Source organism: Accipiter gentilis, chromosome 10, assembly GCF_929443795.1.
Source record: "Accipiter gentilis chromosome 10, bAccGen1.1, whole genome shotgun sequence".
NCBI classification, from domain to species: domain Eukaryota; kingdom Metazoa; phylum Chordata; class Aves; order Accipitriformes; family Accipitridae; genus Astur; species Astur gentilis.
The window spans coordinates 13,863,575-13,882,432 of record NC_064889.1 but is presented as its reverse complement, the minus strand read 5'-3'; the positions used below and the strand labels follow the sequence as shown (position 1 = coordinate 13,882,432).

Here is an 18,858-nt window from a genome sequence, read left to right as displayed (position 1 = left end):
CTGGGCCACGCACTCTCGCGTGGGACGCGGCCGCGCTGTGCCGCTCCTGAGGCGGAGGCGCCCGCCGCGGCTGCGGGGCGGCCATGGCGACCGCGGGCCCGGCGGCCCAGCGGCGTCGCCATGGCAACCCGTAAAGCCTCCTGGCGCGTCCCCTCCTCCTCCTCCTCCTCCCCCCCGCCCGCCGCCGCCGCCGCCGCTGCAAGCCCCGTTCTCGCGAGACTTGTCCGGCCCGGCGCGGCGAGGCCGAGGCGCTCCGGGCCCTTTTCAAACCCAGCGGTAGCGGGGCCGCGGCCCGGCTACGAAATGGCGGAGAACGACAAGCCGGAGGCTGCGGCCGCCGCGCCGCAGCGCGGAGCCGAGGAGGCCGCCGCCGCCGTCGCCAGCCAGCCGCCGGCACAGCAACAGCAACCGCAGCAGCAACAGCCGCCGCCGCAACAGCAGCCGCCACAACAGCCTCCGCGGGACGAGGAGGCGGCGGCGGCGGCGACAGCGGCAGCAACCGAGAGCGGCGGGGGCAGCGCTAATGGCGTCAAAATGTGTGTGCAGGGCCGGGCCGGGCGGAGGCGGGGGGTCAGCGCGGCCGGGGAAGCGCGGGGCTGCGGCGGGCCCGCCTAGGCCGCGGCGGGGGGAAGGCGGCCGGCCCCCTCCTCCCCCGCGCCCCGCCGGGCTCCTCCCCCGCCGGGGACCGGAGTCGCCCCCGGCGCTGCGCCGCCCGAGCGCGGAGCCGGCGGTGGGTGTGCAGTGAGAGGCGGACGGGGCCGGGGCCGGGGCCGAAGCCGAAGCGGTGGGGCGGCGAGGGAGGCATTTCCCGCCGCGGTGAGCTCCGGCAGGGTGTGCGGAGGAAGCCTAGCTTGGGTGCGGGGGAAGGTGAAGTTTCTTGGTGAACTCGCCGAGGGCTGGGCGTCTGCCTGGGGAGCTGCAGGTGCCGGCGGTGTGACACCGCGCCGGCCGGCGGGAGGCTGAGCCCCAGCCGCCCCGCCGGCGTGAGCCTCCGGGCCGCTCTGACGGGCTCTGCTCGGGCCGGTTCTCACAGAAGCGTTCTGGGTCGCTCCTGGTTTTGTTTACGTTTCCACTTCTCACCGTAGTGGTGTGTTGCGCAAAGCCTTTGAACTAGTCTTTGTTCACGTGGGAGAGGTAAGGCGGCCCTGTATGGATTTAATTTTTATATACAAACGAACAAACAAAGCCCCCCACGTACGTGCACAAGCTTTTCTTGGCCTGAAAGGAACGTAGTATAAGGGAGCCAGAAGTACCGGCTCTCTAGAACAATACCGTGAATAACCTTTTACGGGTTTGGTTGTTCTTGATGTTAGGCTTCGACGACGGTCGTCATTCTTTACATGGACTAGGTTTTGGCCTCGTATCATTGGAATTTCAGTATCTCTTCTAATCTCATTCACGTCTTGGAGGGAAGATAAATTGATAGGAGTCTCACTGTTGCAGTACATCAAAGCTGTTGAGATCTGTGAAGTTTTGACATGTTCTAAGCAGCCCAGGTCTGATACTGTTGTGTTTAAAAAAATGCACGTGGGCTCAAGTTCAGTATAAAGCTGGTGGAATAAAGGCATACTTCATGCCTCTGCTTGACTCCCTGTGAAATTCAAATAGTTTACAAGTTATAAATTTCACATTACCATAAAACAGCAGTTTGTTTTGGGTTTTGGTGTTGGTTTTTTTTTATTTTTTATTCCCTGAGCCTGGCCCTCAGCTTCCAAACTACAGAAATTGTGTTTGAATTTTCGCAGGAAGATTGTGACCCTTTTGCACCTTTGAGGTATATAACATTTTCTTGCCTTTTGGGGTTGCTACTGTTAAAATAATGACTTAATTTCTCTGTATCCCACCTATGTCAGCAATTTTCTTCTTTTCCCTCCAAAAGTAATTAGAAGCAAATGAAAAATCCCAGCCATTCTGCAAGGTAGAAATCACAACTTCAAGTTTGAAAATAATGCAGAGTTCTTGGTAACAGAGTTTCAAATCTTATTCTTTCACATACAGTTTCCAGTCTTCCCCAAAACACGTGTACAAGGGATTAAGCAGTCAGTGTGCAGGTGAAACGTGCTACTTAAAGTATTTTGGTAACCAGGTTTGCTTAGCACTCAGATTAAATTGGAGAGGAAACCTGGTCTGAACTTCCACGCTTCCCTAAGTTTATTGTGTTGAGCAGTGGAACTGTTCAGTGCAATGAAGTTAAACTGATCTATGTCCTTTAGAATTGCATGTTGTGGACTTCTTGCATTTCTGTCTCTGCTGATCATCTTATTTGTATGGACACTTGTGAGCAGAGGAGTAGAAGTTTGTTTTAAAAAAAATCAGCTCGTAGGGCTTTCATGTTGATTTATCTTGTGCTTATTTTTTAGGCTTCTAGTTTTGTATATGGAAAACTTGTCTTTTGTTTCCAAAACTTTACAGAAGTTCAAAGGCATTATTTTTCAAAAGGTAAAAATTGCTCTTTCTAATCAATGAGGACATGCTGTTTTTTAAGAAATTATTGCAGACACCTGTTTTTCAACCCTAGAAATCTGCTAGTGATTTCACATGCAAATATTAGTTAAATGTATCAAATGATCAGTTCATACAAAAGGTAAAGAGTAGAAATTACTATTGTTTTTACCCCAAGGAAATGCCATTTCCTAATTTCTGAGGCTGGCTTTTCTGTGATCTGTAGGTGACTAACGTGGCATTGCTTTGAATGTATTATTTGATTGAAATGATTTTTAATATTGAAGGAGGGGGGTAAGAGCTACATCTACAAAAGGATCTCTGCCTCCAGCTTGTTCACTGGCCTGGGTTGGTTTTGGCAGATGAGTTTTGCAAGAAGGATTTTTTTTTTTTTTTAATTAATCCTCTATTTTCAGGAGACTGGCTGTGATCCCCAGACTAAGTGAAGTGTCTTCTTTTTCCCAGATTTAAGAGTATGCCAGACTCGCATCCTCTGTGCTCTTTACTGGTTTGTACAGCCAGGTCTTCTAGAGCCTGTGGATTCCATATGTGGAGACCTGGCTCTTCCTGTGCACTACACTGAGCACCCAGGGGCTGTTCCATAATCCTTTAAGCAGAAAAGAGCTTAAAAGGCTAAAGAGAATCCATTGCTCTAATCTTAAAACTTAAGGAAGAACTCGGATTTTTAGTGGGCGTCTCATTGGGCAGGAGTTTTGCATTTGCAAATGGGACTGGATTGGAAGGAACTGATCTGACTGGAAAACCTGATACTCTGCTCTTTCCCTACCCTCTCCCTCCAGTTCCCTACATTGTTCCCTCCATTTCACTTCATTACACAGCCACAGAAGAATGATATTGCCAGAACAGACAGGATGGTGTGGAGGAGGGATGATGCAGAGGGAAGCTGGAGGATGCTTGAACCAGATAACTCTTGTTTTAAATTTTACAAATACTTAGCCCAGAGGAGTGTCCAGTTGCTAATCTTCTTTTAATCCACTTGTAAACAAACACAAGGACTGTGGAGTTCATATCATATCAGTACTTCAAAATTTGGGAAAAAGTCATGGGAGAAATATGGATGTATTTTAATTTATTCCTCCCTGAAGAGTGCCCATGCCTGAGTAGATAATACGTTTTGCTTCCTGAAAGGCTACTTGCATGTGCTCTTGAGTGCAAGACTGCCACTTACTCACTGTTTTGTTAATAACTGTGCAGAGAGCTGAAAATACTAATTTCAATTACTCAAAATCAGTGATCTTGACATATGTTGTGGTTGTAAAACTGAAATGCCTGTTTTGGCCAATATTACTCCAGAAACCTTCCAAAGAGTCAAAATGAGGTGAAAAACTAAGCTTTCTGAAATGTAGGAAAAATTGTAAAGATAGCAAAGTAATTTAAGAAGGAGGTGACAGTCCTGTAGGACATTTCTGTAATTGTTCTAACCAAAATAAACATTTGTGTAAAATACTTTTAAAGTTTCTCATTAACTGTGGTGAGATTTGAACTCGACATTGATGTGTATCTCTAAGTAGCATCTGTTCAGTGGATCACATTTGTGTGGGTTTATCACTTCAGTTGATTCTTTCAGTTCAGCGGTTCACCTTTTTTAAAGCAACAATTCAGGCACCTTAATCCTCTGTTAGCATGCTAAATCACCTTGTGATAGTAACACTATCAAGAGTGCTAAAGAGTTTTGGATATTTCTTCTAATTCTGTTCAAAGTGTATAGTTTCATCAAAGTTGAGATTTGATCTGCTTTAAAAGAGAGGAAGCAAATTTTTCCTGCATTTTTATCTAAAAATAAAAGATTTTAAAAGGAGAGCAGCTGCTGTTGCTAAATTTTGGAAAGCGTGAGGGCCAGAACTCTATTTTGTTGTTGTTTCTAGTGGATGATACCTGGTGACTTAATTAGTCTTAGATGCAGAGCATGTCTCAATGCAGCTATTTCCTATGCATTTAGCAAGTTTTCAGACTCTAGTAGTGTTAAGCAGTGAAAGAGCATTTGTTGTTCTTAATTGAACTTCAATTTCTGTCTAAAAGCAGTCTGGCATAAATTGTGAATAAAAATAATTTATGTGGTAAATAAAATGTAATTTGATTTACAACCTATTAGAGTTGATTTTTGTATATTATTGTTGCATTGAATGAAGTATACCAGGCTGTTCCATAAGTTAGACCATTTCAACACTCACTTCTGTAGTGAATATCGTGTAACTTAGGCAAGTCTGATGTGAAAATTATTGAAGCACCAAAGCCTGGATGCTGTAGCTTATTTTTCAGCTGAGTCGTTGTATTTTGATATTTGTAGTCGTTTCATAGTACCACCTTGCTGAATCTTGACAGACATAGCGGCAGTGGAGTGCAACTGGAGTAGCAATATGTGCTTGCTTTACTTACTGTAGTGAATAAATCTATTATATTATTTTTGTTCTAGATAAGACAACTTGTTTTGGCATTAGGCTGGTAACATGAGTTTATTTTTCCTAATTTGAAAAGCAGCATTTGAGTTCTAATAGCATAGGAGGTATACCGTTATATATAGGAGGTATAATAGTCTAGTGATCCAACACAAGACTAATATTTTTTTGTTTGGTGTTTTTTTTTTGTTTGTTTGTTTTTTACTGTAGGGATAATGATGAGACAGCAAAAGATGAGAAAGCACTTGTGAAAGAGAAGTACGTTGCAAAACCGAAGGCAATCCCTTCTCTTGGAAACAAGAATAGATTCCACCCCTATTCAAAGGACAAGAATGCAGGCACTGGAGAGAAGAAGGCTATTAATCGTAATAGAGTTTTTATTAGCAACATCCCGTATGACATGAAGTGGCAAGCTATTAAAGATCTTATGAGAGAGAAAGGTAACTTATTCCTTATAATACACTTCACATAGAAAGGGGTAGAACTTAAATGCAATGTATATGTCCTTTGAGCCACACAGATTTGATTTGACTTCTTTTTGGTTTTTTTGGCCTTTACTTGGTACATCTATCTCCCTTCCCCCTCTTTCATCTGAGACAATTGCATTGCAGGGTAGGATGGGTAAATGAAGTGCTTACAATCTTCTGCCATTCTAGTGTGACAGTAGAGAGTATATGCATGACCTCATGACTTCTTAAAGAGATTGTGTTTTGTCTAGTTGTAGTCTTTGTAGTTTTTTTTTTTAAGGGCTATTGTATTTAAGCAACACATTTAGTGTGTTAACATGAATAATAAAGGACGTCTTTCAAAAGTTGTTTTGTATTTCTTTGGTGGAATCTGGCTGTGGAATTAACTTTGTCTGCATTGTCACTACTGCCATGACTGTTTGTCTGGAGATTTGTATTAAAAGCTTGTTACTATTGTTGCAGTTCTGATAGAGTAATCTTACTACCCCAAATGCTTTATTTTAAGTTTGGGGTAAAATAATGCTAATACATGAATTCTGTAAAAAGTTAGTTTTGTGTTTTCCTTGAAAAAAAATTGATTCTTCAAAAGTAATGCAAAGCACACTTGGCTTTTAGGCTGTGAAAAATGCCAAAACCCCCCTTCTGTAACTGCTGGTTTATCTGTTGTAAGGTGACATGACTATTTGATTGGTTTATTTACTGAAACTTCCTACTTTAGAAAGTGAGTGGCTTGCTGTGAAATATTTGATGTGTAAATTTGGTTATTATTGAAGGCAAACTTATGATTGAAGACATTCAGGTAGAAAGTCACCTTAAAACAGGTGTTGTGAGTAGGATGATAAATGTAACACTTTCCAGTGAACGTTGATGTTTCATTTGTCAGGTTAAGGGACTGTGTATATCTGAATTTGTTCACCAACTATATCATACTGGCCAAAATATGATCTGTAGTATGAATTAGGTTAAATATAGTTGTTTGTTTTTAGCTTTTGAGAATGTGGCTGCTGCATATTTCTGAAAACTAGCTAAATTATATAGCCTTTGACAGGAGGTATGCTGGTCTGGTTTTGATTGTTGGTGAATAATAGGTGCTTCTCTGTAGAGTTGTGCACAGGGGCACAGTAAAGAAAGATACTGGTGTTTAAATGCATTGTCTCTTGGTATTTTCCCTTTGTATGTCTTATGTAGTTGGTGAGGTTACATACGTGGAGCTGTTTAAGGATGCTGAAGGAAAATCAAGGGTAAGTGCCGTGGGCAACAATCTGCTAGAGGTTTAAAAGTTCCTCAGCAGTTTTATTTTTGTATAATACCTGTACCAGTTATTGGAAAGTAAGTTTCATTTTTACACTGATTTTCATTAAGATAGCCTTGAGGATTTTGTATTAGAAGTAGTCTGACCCTTTCATGCAACTCAAACTAGCTGGCTGTAAAGGACAAAATACTTCTGTAAACGTTAACAAGTGGCATTTACTTAATTCTTCTTTTTAGCCAACATCTGTGTTTTGGTACAAATCTGTTTCATATAAAGGACGTTCAATAAACCACTGATTTTATTTAAGTTTTGTTAGCATAGTATTCTCTGCTTAGGGCAAATGAGTATAAAACGTTAGTTAAGAATATACTGTTTGAATTGCCTGATTTGACAGCTTTGCAGGGTTGGTACTCTAAACACTGGATTAATGTATTTGCTTTCTTAAAACTAAATGGATGGATATGGTTGGTAGCCAACAGAGTGCCAGCAATGAGGCACTAAGAGTGAAGATTGTTAAAGCTCCTTTGTCTTCTTAAAAGTAGTCAAAAGTTTGGCCAATAGTAGCTCTGAACCTGCAGTGAGAACATGAGAAATGCAGGTTTGAGTCTTAACTGAGGTTGTATTAATTGTTGTAAATTACTTTCTTTAATGCTTGTTAAAACTAAAACATGCTGTTAGCTTTGCTTTACTTAAAGCAATCCTCAACTCTTTGCTTTATTAGAAGGATTCTGGTGCAGTCAATAAGGTTATTTTCTTACAAAGTAATTTCTCAATTATGCTAGTAATACTGAAGAGGTATGTAGACTCCTTGTTCATTGTACTGGTATACTTGATGTAGGTAGATTTGAATTTTGTAGTCAGTGGGCAGCTTTTAATGACACGATGAGTGTCTTGATTGGTTTTTGGTTATGTTTTTGTTTTTTGGGTTTTTTTTTCTTTCCACCCTTTCCGCCCCACCTCCTCTTCCCAGTTGTCCTTACATAGATCTGTGTGGCATTTTTCTAATTCTGGTTTGGCTCAAAGAGAATAAAAGATAATATATTCTCTTGCATTTGAAAGGTTTGTATGTGGAGAAAGTAGGAGAAATTCAGCTTGCCTACCAGTAAAGAGCATGTATTATGGATTTTGAAGCTGAAAATAACTTGAATAGTTATTTAACAGTGAACTGGGATCTTTAACTGGAATCTTAAATGCTCTATCGTATGTGCTGATTGACTTTTTTTTTATTTTTCTCTTTACATATGATGACAAATCATCATGGATGTAGGGTTGTGGGTAAGTTTCTTTTTCTATGTCTGTAGAAACACTATCCAAACATTCTTTTAATTTTAACATTTTAAACTTTTATTTTAATACTCTAAATGTTTTGTTCCCTCTAAGTGTCGTTGAATTCAAAGATGAAGAATTTGTTAAGAAAGCATTAGAGACTATGAACAAATATGATCTTAGTGGAAGACCCCTGAATATTAAAGAGGTATGGTTATTGCTGCTGTTTTTATTTTGAAATAGTGAAGATACTATAACTGCTGAGATGACAATACAGTGTTTAGAGCATCTTAGTTGTGTAATTTCCAGTTTAATTTTTTTATGACACTTTCTAAACGGGCTAAAATGCCTCTTGGCTTGCGGAAGGTCTTGATACTATTCCAGCTGAACTCAGAAAGTGTGTCCTAATGTCTAAATAATCTAATACTGTTTTTCTTTAAAAAAACTTTAACTTCATATTCTTACCTTAGTGTCATCAGGTCTTTTCCAACCTAAATGATTCTATGTTTACATTGCTTACCTGCTTCAAAATATGAGGCAGAATGAGCTGAGTATCAGACCACTACATATGTGCAAAAATGGGGCTGGAAGTAGAGAACTTGTGCTGACTGGCAAGTGAAATTAATGTCAACATTTCTGTTGTAGTTTTGTAGTATATGACAGTGTCTGATGCAGTTCTTTTTGTCCTGTTACAACTTTAATAATGGTATTAATAAATAAGTAAAAAAAATAATTAAATTAATTCAGTTCTTGGAAGAAGGTGCTAGACTGACAGTCCTTTAGATTGAAATCTTTTCTACTTGTCCATAGGCTAGGTACAGCATGTGAAGTGGCAGTGCACGCTTCCTCAACAAGTGCTTTGCCAATATGCCTCAACCCTCATCTGAAAGGACCCACCTCTAGAGGTGAGGGAATTAGGTCTCCATGCTAATTCAGTTCTTGATCCCTCTGACATGGACAAGGATATTAGTTGATAATGTTGATGGGTTTATGTAGAATTTCAAATAGTACCTTTTTGTTTGTTGCCAGTCCTCTTGATGATTAAGTTGGCTTTATTTTTGCCCGTGTTTCAGGACCCTGAAGGTGAACATGCTCGTAGGGCATTGCAGCGTGTAGGAGGACAGTTTCCAGGAGGACATGGACCTGATGTGGCACCTGGAATAATGAACTTACCACCTTCTATTCTCAATAATCCAAACATTCCTCCTGAGGTTATCAGTAACTTGCAGGCAGGCAGGCTTGGGTCCACTATTTTTGTTGCTAATGTAAGTTTAAAACTGTATTTTGTAACTGTAATATTTGATCTTTGTAAACAGTCTTGTATTACTGCATAATTCAGTTTTTATATAAAGAGGAAATAGGAAATGTTAGTTCACAGTTAGTATATTCAACTAAAAATGCTGGCTAGGTATTCAGATTTTGGACATGAAAGATACGTTAAACTCTTGAAGCTGACAGGCACTTTTAATTATTGCACAGTCGTCTGGTGATTCAAAAAAATAATACCTCTTTTCGCTATCTATTTCCAATTGCATTTCTTTTTTTAATTAAATATACGCTTCAGTTTATCTTGCTAGTTACTTTAGACTAAATTAAACTGTTAACATTTGTTGGAAGTACTTCATAAGTTCGGTATTTGCACAAAAGACTACTATGTCTGCAAGGGCACTTGTGGGAATACAGCTGCTCTTAACAAGAACCCATCCATTTCTCAATGTTAATATGTTAATTAAAGTAAAATATATATAAGCAGTATGAACTGTTGGTTTTAGTTGACATTTTTTTACTTGGTTGCAGTGTGTGTATATTACAAAATCCTGGCTATTTACATATATCAAGCATTTTGTGAAGCTGAAGAGTTAAAACAATCTAGAAAATCTCTTCCAAATGTAATGGCAGAACAGAAATGTGCACTGAAATCACTAATGTATTTCTGTGTGTAAGCTTGACTTTAAAGTTGGCTGGAAGAAACTGAAGGAGGTATTCAGCATTGCTGGAACCGTAAAGCGTGCAGACATCAAAGAAGATAAAGATGGCAAGAGTCGAGGAATGGGAACAGTTACCTTTGAACAAGCAATTGAAGCTGTTCAAGCAATATGTATCCTTGGTTTTGAAAAATAATTGATCAAATATAGTTCAGCCTTGAATGGCCTCTGATTGATAGCATAGTTTTGCAAGTGGAGCTTATTTATCTTGTAGCTAGTATATAGGGACTAGAGTGTAATACTGTGCAGATTACATTTTTAATAGTGACTGAGTTTACTGCTAGAGTCTAAAAAGGTGTTCCTGATAATGTTGAACAAGCTTAAAATGTGTGGGAATGTGACGTGTGAAACTAACTTTTATATACCTAACAGCTTGTATAGTTTATTTTGGCCTTTGAATTGGCATTCTGAAGATTAGGTAAGGAAAGATAAGACTCCTAAAAATGGTACAGAAATAAAATAAGTTTTTACAGTGATTCTTCTGAAATAAATTGTCTTCTGTAGTTGGATTCCTTGACTTGCATTTCTTCAGCTATGTTCAATGGACAATTCCTGTTTGATAGGCCCATGCATGTAAAAATGGTAAGTTGCTTACATTCCTTTCTACCTTAAATGTCTCTGCCAAAACATTGAAAGGATCATAGCATAACATCCTTGTTTTTTATCAGGATGACAAATCAATTCCTCATGAAGATTTCCGTGTTGCAGACAGCAAAACCTCACAATTACCTCGTGAGTGCACACGCTCTTTTCTACTCCTTGCACTTAATATATGTTGATATAGAGTCTTGGAACAGCTTAGTAGTACTTTTGCTTACTGTAGTCTCTTCATGATAACAGGAGAAAATCTTCCTCCTGGTGATACTTCTTTTTGTTTTCAAGGTGGTCTTGGTGGCATTGGTATGGGACTTGGACCAGGTGGACAGCCCATCAGTGCAACACAATTGAGCATGGGTGGTGGAATGGGGAGCATGGGTCCAGGAGGTAAATCTCTGTTCTTCATTTGTAAGTTTTACAGAGCTTTAGGTTTAAAATTGTCATTTCTGTGTTTGGAAGATTGACATACTCTTGACAAAGCAAGCCTTGTGTAATGTGCTTTTGAGATGTTAACTGTCTTTGTGTTTCCTAAATCCCTTAGGATCTTACCTGTCTTCTAAATGGTGTTTGTCTTTTTGGTTTAAAGGTATGGGAATAGACGGTCCAGGATTTGGCGGAATGAATAGAATGGGAGGCGGTACGTGCAGTGAAGTTCTTCGCATTAAGTATTTTTTTTAATATTATATAGAAAACACTCTTCCTTATTTTACAGGACTTCCTGGATTTCGTGGAATGGAAGGAATGCCTAACATGGGAGGATTTGGAGTCAGCCGAATGGGAGGTAGGTAAACACTGTTTCCCGTACACTTAGTAAGTTTGCTAATGCTTATTTATTAAAAGCTCTTCCTTTAGCGATGGGTTCAAATGAAATACAGTCGGTGGCATGAATGAAGGCATAGGAACTGGTGTGGGAGTTAAGTATTTAATAGGTGTGTCTGATGTGTGCGTTTAAACCCACTTCTATTTAAACAAGCACCTGTGAAACAAGTGTTGTATGAACATCAACCTAAATGTATATAACAGAATATTTCTGTTTTTTTGCTTTGTTCTCTGCAGAAATGTTCCGTGGTGGAATGGGAGGAAACATGGACAGAGATTTTGGTCGGGGTGACATGGCATTGAACCGTGGTTTTGGAGATTCTTTTGGAAGGATGGGTATGGTAACTGTTAAATTTCCTGTGGCAAATTGCAACATAGTATTGGAAGACTTACACTAAAAGAAGAGGAGACCTGGTTTCATTCGGTCATCTTCCTTTGTCCCCTCTCCCCCAGTCATTACTATAAGGATGTATTCTGAGCATTTATTATAGCCAGTGCTTAGGACCGAGGTTAAAGTGTAGGTGGTTTTTTCCATCTGTAACATATAAACAAAATAGCAGTTTGAGGAAAGCTTTTAGCTTAATACTGTTAACTTTGTAAGGTATTAAGTCTTTTTGATATTAAAGTATATGCTTCTGGTAATCCTGAACAAGCTGCCCAGGAGCCTGCTTTTGCACATGCATGCTGGAAAACTGTTTTTACTGCAAATAAGGTAGTGTTGGATAGGAACGGTGAATTTTGGTGCCCTCTGTTTTCTTCCTGTATTCTGAGCTCAGGCAGCTCAAAGGGATTTATTGGCCTTTTCTGTAACTGAGCCAGCTTTGTTTTATTTATAGATGATGTCTTGTTGACAAAGTTCATTTTTTACCTTTGGGTTCCCTCAAATGACATAATCCTCTGTCTTAAGAGGCCTGGAGGTGCTTAACAGTAGAGCCTTCTTGCACTTTGTTACATACTGTTACTGGGATGAATGCATTACAGGAGACAGGTTTTCTTCTTCCTCCTCCCTGTTTTTCTCCCTTTCCCCCTCCCTTAATTCCCCACTGTGAAAGAGAAGAGCTGCTAAGAGCATAAGGTTCATCTGGTATAAAAGTTGAATTTTTTTTCTTTCCTTTTTTTTTTTTCTTAAATTTGGGCAAGTCATGACAAAGGATAACTCTTGTGCTTCTCTTCGAGCACTGATAGTTGTGTAGAAGTGATAAGAATGCAATAAGGTTGTCAGTTGAGTGAGTTAGTCTTAAAGTCTTAACATCTTAGAAATCAAGTGTATGCTTTCACTATGTCTACTTGCAACATAGGCTAAACATCTGTTTCTTGAGTGAAAAGCCACTTCAGTTATAAATGTTCATGCAACCAATAGACTTCCAAGTCTTCTGGTAACACACATTGGTTTTGAAATACATGATCATGGCCACTGTGAGAAACTGATGTGGGAATCATTCAGTAGATCCAGCAAGCTTCAGCTTATAACCTGTTAGCAATCTTACAATTTTAACACTGTTCTGAGAACCAAGATAAGGGTTTCCCAACTTATCCTTAAATAATGGAAGGAAATTGTAGGGATTTACAAATACAATAGTTAACAGATGTTGTGTTTAATCAGGGAAGACCTTGGTGTACTCCTATTACAATATATAGGTTAATGGTATCTTAAAAGGAAATGCTGTGAGTACATTTGGCTTTAGTACTCTGCCAGTTTCAAGGAGGGTGACTTAAGACAGTCTTTGAATGGGCTATGGCATCAATTAGTGAAAATGAGGATGTTTGATTTGCAGCAGAATTGTTGGAGTTGCCATTTAAATTGCCAAAATTTTGCAGTATCCAGAAAATCAAAGGTTGTGTCATAGAGCATCTCCGAGCACATAATTTTTTGTTGGTGAAAAGCCAGTGGGGGAAAAAGTACAGGTAAAGGATGTCTCTAAGGTCAGAAATAGCTGAAATCTTACTAGGATTATTTGAGCTTTCAGGTTATTTTTTTGGTCTTGTTTTGGGTGGTTTGGGGATTTTTTCTGTTTGTTTTGTTGTTTTGTTTTTGTTGGGTTTTTTCCTTTTTTGAAGTGCATGTTAGATTGTTGGGGAGACTTCCCCTCCTCCCCCCTTTAAAAGAGAGTGGATATAACTGGGATGCACTCACAAACAACAACGGTTTTCTAGCTCTGGAAAAGTGGGGATTTTTTTTCCCCCTACAATCCTTTTTAAGGGTAAAGAGCCAGTCATGTTGACAGCAATCTCAAAATTTGACTTGGTGTTTCACTGCAAGACCCTCTCTGGCCTAATGAATAAGTATTAAGATCTTCCTTGTATGCAAACTGTTGGCTGAAGTACTGGGAGTAATCCCGCTGGTATTGAAAATCAGTAGTTTTTTTTAAACAGGCTAGTCCATATGTTTTGAGGTCTTGGTATGGCTATGACAGCCTGTTGTCTGAGAGGAGACAAATATTTCCCACAAGAGACTGGCAGGGAACAATTGTTGCTGTTTTCAACCGTGTGGCGAAAACAGATCTAATGGAAGACTCAGCAGTGACCTTTTTTTAGATATTAAAACAATGGTGTCTAGCCTAAAGATGACAGTTATTGATCTATTTTGCCATAAGTAAAAACTGAGCTGTTTCTTTTAGATATGAAAAATCAAGCAAGAAAAATGCAGCTGACAGTTCCACTCTGTTCTGCAGTGACAGGAATGTAGTTCTTTTGAGCTTCTAAATTCTAGAAGCTCCTTTGGGATTACTTTCCTGAATATTGGCACTTCAGTGAAAAGAATTCTTTTTACTGCACTCCAGAATCAGTCTCTGATACCATTCTGGAGATTCCATGGTTCTGCCAAATAGCTTTTATTAAGTATCTATTCCCTTTCTCACTTTTTCCCACTAAATTCCATTAATTCACTCTTCATATGCAGTAAAGAAAGACATGGGGAGAGCTGCTCCTAGCTTTTACATTGGTTTCTTAAAAATGGGAAAAACTAGGGCAAATAAGATGAACCCTTCAGTTTTGAGGCTGTTTTTCCCAATGTGAGAAATGGCTTATTTAGTTTTAAGATGTTTGTGCTGCTGGTAGACTGTCAGAGGGGAGAAGAGCTAGAAAGAAATCAGAGCAGCTTAAATCCCATAATAAAGATGGAGGAACTAACTTACTGGATGTTTCCTATTTAGTCTGAATAATAAAGGCACATGTTAAAGTATTCTGTAGAAAAGAATTGCCAGGTAACAATGAGATCAGTGCACTTCATCAGTGTGTGCTTTGCTACTGTTGTCACTAACTGGTGTTTTCAGTGTATGTCACTTTTTTTTTCTGTTTAGGTGGTGCAATGATTGGTGTTTTTGCAGGAGGAATGGGAGCGCCTAGCATGGGCCCAGTAAGATCTGGAATGAGTAGGTTAACCTGTTTCAATAGAATGTAAATGCGTAGGCAATGTAACGATACAGTGTACATGTAATTGTATCGGAGGATTTTGTTGTAGTGTAGTGTCTTGCCAGTGTTGGAAGAAGTAGAAATCTTGTTGCATGTGACTGCGAGTCTAATAGTTTTTGAAGCTGTTTTGTTGAGATAAAAGTTCAGAGGAAAACTTGCTAATATGGTCTCTCCCTTAATCTTAGTTTTGAAATGGTTTTAACTCCTGGTTTGGAGGAAGAAGTGATTCAAGTAAACTTGCGTTCCAGATTTTTAAAAAGACAAATAGGCACAGTTATTTGTGTGAACCTAATGAAGTTGAACTTCAGTAACCTCTCATCATTGAAATAAAAAATCAGCCTTGAATTTCAGATTATCACTCAGTTTAATTTTGTGCAAAGCTGCAATACTGAGTTTGTATTACAGCAAATGTCTGAGTTCCTCAGGCTAGAGCAGATGAGAAACTAAAATCTTGCTATTGGCAATCTTGAGAGGCATAAGGCTTAAAGGGAAGGTCCCTCATGAACGATCTTGGTAGTTTTGCTTTACATTAATTTTTTAATTATGAATCCAGAAAGATTATAATAGGATATTTGAATGTCATTGATCATAGTTCTTTATATAATATACATTAATGTATTTCATTGCATGTGTTGTAGGAAAGTCCATGCTCTTTACAGTACTTGCAGTAACGTTTGTTCTTTGCAAAATATGCTTTCTTCAGAAGATTGTGTCATTAAGTGTGGCTGCATTAAGTAAAGCTGAATGTGAATGCAGGAAGGAAAATAATAGTGTATACGGTCAAATTATCTGTATCTCAACATTGCTGCAGTTATTTACTTGATCTCTTTTTGGTACAGAGTATCAGATTTTTATTAATTAAACTGTACAGCCTTTAAATCTTAATTCTTTACTTGTGTTCAACATTTTACTACATTAGATGGTGTGACTAAGCTTGATGCAGTTTGTTTTTTACTTTTAGAACTGACACTATGTATCTTCTAATACTTTGGCTTAAAATATTAGCCATGCTACTAGATAAACCACTGTGCATGTATGAAGTTATGTTTTGTATTACAGCAGTTTCATTAAAGCTATTTTTCTCCAGACACAAAAGAATTTTTTTATTTTATTTTTCTTGTGCATCTATTACGAAAAAGAGATTTTTATTTTATCCTACTTTTCTTTTTCTGTGTAGGTGGTGGAATGGGTGGTATGAACAGTATGGCTGGAGGAATGGGAATGGGGATGGATCGGATGAGTTCTGGTTTTGATCGAATGGGACCAGCTATGGGTGGAGGCCTGGACAGGAACATCGATATCGATCGAGGATTTGTGCCTGGCCCAATGGGAAGTGGCATGAGAGAGAGATTAGGCTCTAAAGGCAACCAGATATTTGTGAGAAATGTAAGCATTTGAATACATAGAAACCATGAGCTTGCTTTGTGTGCATGTTTGATGACATGCTCTTTTTCTCTCTGTACTATTTTGTTATTAATAATGCTTTTATATTCTAGCTTCCTTTTGACTTGACCTGGCAGAAGCTAAAGGAGAAATTCAGTCAATGTGGTATGTATATGAATCTTATCCGTGCTCAGCTCCATCGACTTCATGTTTTAAATGGTGTTCATTAGATAAGGAGAGGAAGACAAGGTTGTTGCTTAATCCTTAAGAAGAGTCTGGCTAGCCTAATCTTTCTTATTTACCCCACCTTTCCTGAGTTATATAAATCATTTTTAGGCATGACATAACACATGAGACCAAGGTACAGTATGGGTTATGTTGGCTCTGAGTGCTTATCTGCTATAAACTTTAACCCATTCCATTAATAAAATTACTTTTTGAGCTTTTTCTTTTTTGAAGCAGGTATTATGTATCCTCTGACCAACACAGAGTATATAATGTAGCATTTATTTTGAGGCAAATGCATGCAGGGGCCTGGGCCTGTCCAGGTTATGCATTACTTCCAGAAATGGTGCTGCTTCAAATCAGAGTTAGTAATTTTGCCAAAGTGGTGATTTGTTTTTTTTGCAAATGGATAATCCTGATTAGCATATTTGCAGGCTGTAACACTTCCTCTTTAAGAAATAAAGGCCCTTTTTATGTAAGATAAAGGATTGCTACAAATATCCAATAATTCTTTTTATCTAATTCAGAAAAGTTGTCTTCTCACAGAAGTGAGTGGGTGTAGAAATATGATTGTTTTGTTTTGAAAATGCACTTTCAGAATGGAAGGCTCTAACTGAATTACAGGATAGCTTTTCTTATTTTGGAGAGACAGAAAAGACAAATAATTTAAAACGTACTACTGGTACCTAAGACAGTCTTCATACAGCTATTTGCGGATTTGATATAAATTAGAACTTGCAGTACAACAATGAAAAATTTTTAGGTGTTCAGATTTTTTTTGCAGCTGGAGGATATAGCAAAACAGGTTCTCTTTTTTTTTTTTGGTCTTAACTGCCTGGGCAACTTTCAGATAGTTGAGAATTTTTCCTTCCAACTAACAGATGTAGTGATTATTTTGAATTGTTTTTAAGAATTATAAGCACAAATACTAGCAACAGACTGTATTCATGCCCATATTGTATGGAAATATAAAGACCATGTCTCCATGTGTTCAATTTCTTTCAATGAAAGTCCAGTCTCCTATTATATGGTATTTAAAAATAAAAACCTATGTATTTTAGGGAAAAGTTTCTTGTTCCTAGTGGCATTTGGGGGCTCAGGAGTGGTGTGCTACAACTTATCATGAGCAAAAACTCATTAGCTCCAGGCACTGAACATTCTCTGAGGTACCAAGATACTTAAATAAAAATGTTGCCTCATCAGTTGAGAACCTCAAGAAAACACTGCAGGAATTGAATAGTGCATGCTACTTTTCCACCACTCCTAACCTGGTAACTTTACTGTTTTAAAGGCTCTAAGTTTGCTCTGCAGCTTATTTACAAAATTGATTGATTGTTGTGATTGCTTGATATGTTGCTGTGATGAAAATGGTGGACTGGATTGAACTATAATGCAGTTAACGCCTGTCAGTGGTCACACTTCTGGCAGCATTGGTAAATGAAACACAAAACTTCCCCTTAGCCGTAAAGGGCATTTTGTTTCAAACCTGAGGTCAAATACAGGCACACTTCATTTTACTCTAGTGTAAAGGAAAGATCTGAAACAGTGGATCTTAATTTGGATTCTTCACTGCTGTTTTGCCCTGTCACCTTCCCTGAATGAGTGAATATACCATCAGTCTGAAAGCGCTAATATCATGTGTCCCCCTAGATCATATTTAAAAATGCTTTTTTATCACTTCTGATGAGTTCTTTAAGTTGTTAGTGCACTGAAGACTTGAAATAACTGCTGTTTAACTTATTTATTCAGGTCATGTAATGTTTGCAGAAATAAAAATGGAGAATGGAAAATCAAAGGGCTGTGGAACAGTCAGATTTGACTCACCAGAATCTGCTGAAAAGGCCTGTAGGATAATGAACGGCATAAAAATCAGTGGCAGAGAAATTGATGTACGCTTGGATCGCAATGCATAATTTAAAACTGTGTGTTCAGGAACATTCCTATGTCTGTTTAGCTTCTCTATCCTAGTAAGTCATTTTTAGTAACATTGTATGCTTACAAAAGCTGTAAAAAGGAACTTTTAAATCCCACCAGCCTTTAACAGTATAGTGTTTAATATACTGTGATACTTGTTAACTGAATCTTACTATGTTTGGTTTTTAAAGACAATTTGCCTGATTTTTGTTGTTTTTTTAGAGGCACTGAGCACCTGCAGGTCCCTATAGACCATAGAAGCTTTGGATGCTCAGCGCCTTTGGAAAATTAGGCCAAGTGTCTCTAGTCATTCAGTTTAAATGAATGGTTATACTGTTTTTAATAAAATAAGCCATTTTCTCTGTTAATCTCAAGATCGCATAGTGGGATTTGTTTAGTGTTTTCTGATTTTTCTCCCCCACCCCAGCGTGTATCAAAATTGTAATGTAAAAATTGGATGTCTTTTTTTCAGAATTTTGGTTTTATATGTGCGTTGTAGTCATACTGTAATTCTTGACTCTAAAAGGAAGGGCTCCAATTAGGCTGTGATGTTTTCGTTCTACTTAATATTACTTTAATGACATGATTTAGTTCTGTAAATAAGATTAGAGCCCAATGGGAGTTTTGAGTTTGTTTTTTTTTTTTTTTTTATTTTGACTAAATGAAGAAACTGATCTTTC

At 38.7% G+C, this 18,858-nt stretch overlaps 1 protein-coding gene across 1 annotated transcript; it reads left to right on the top strand.

The window, feature by feature from the left end:
• Positions 1-228: 228 nt before the first annotated feature.
• MYEF2 (myelin expression factor 2) lies at positions 229-18,831 on the top strand. Its single transcript, XM_049812300.1, has 17 exons — positions 229-536; positions 5,070-5,299; positions 6,515-6,567; positions 7,846-7,853; positions 7,959-8,052; positions 8,918-9,109; positions 9,789-9,942; positions 10,362-10,411; positions 10,498-10,561; positions 10,712-10,813; positions 11,013-11,063; positions 11,139-11,207; positions 11,483-11,581; positions 14,545-14,616; positions 15,834-16,042; positions 16,153-16,204; positions 18,014-18,831. The coding sequence occupies exons 1-17, from the start codon at positions 304-306 to the stop codon at positions 18,175-18,177; spliced, it is 1,896 nt and encodes a 631-aa protein (XP_049668257.1). The 5' UTR covers positions 229-303; the 3' UTR covers positions 18,178-18,831.
• The last annotated feature ends 27 nt before the right edge of the window (positions 18,832-18,858 follow it).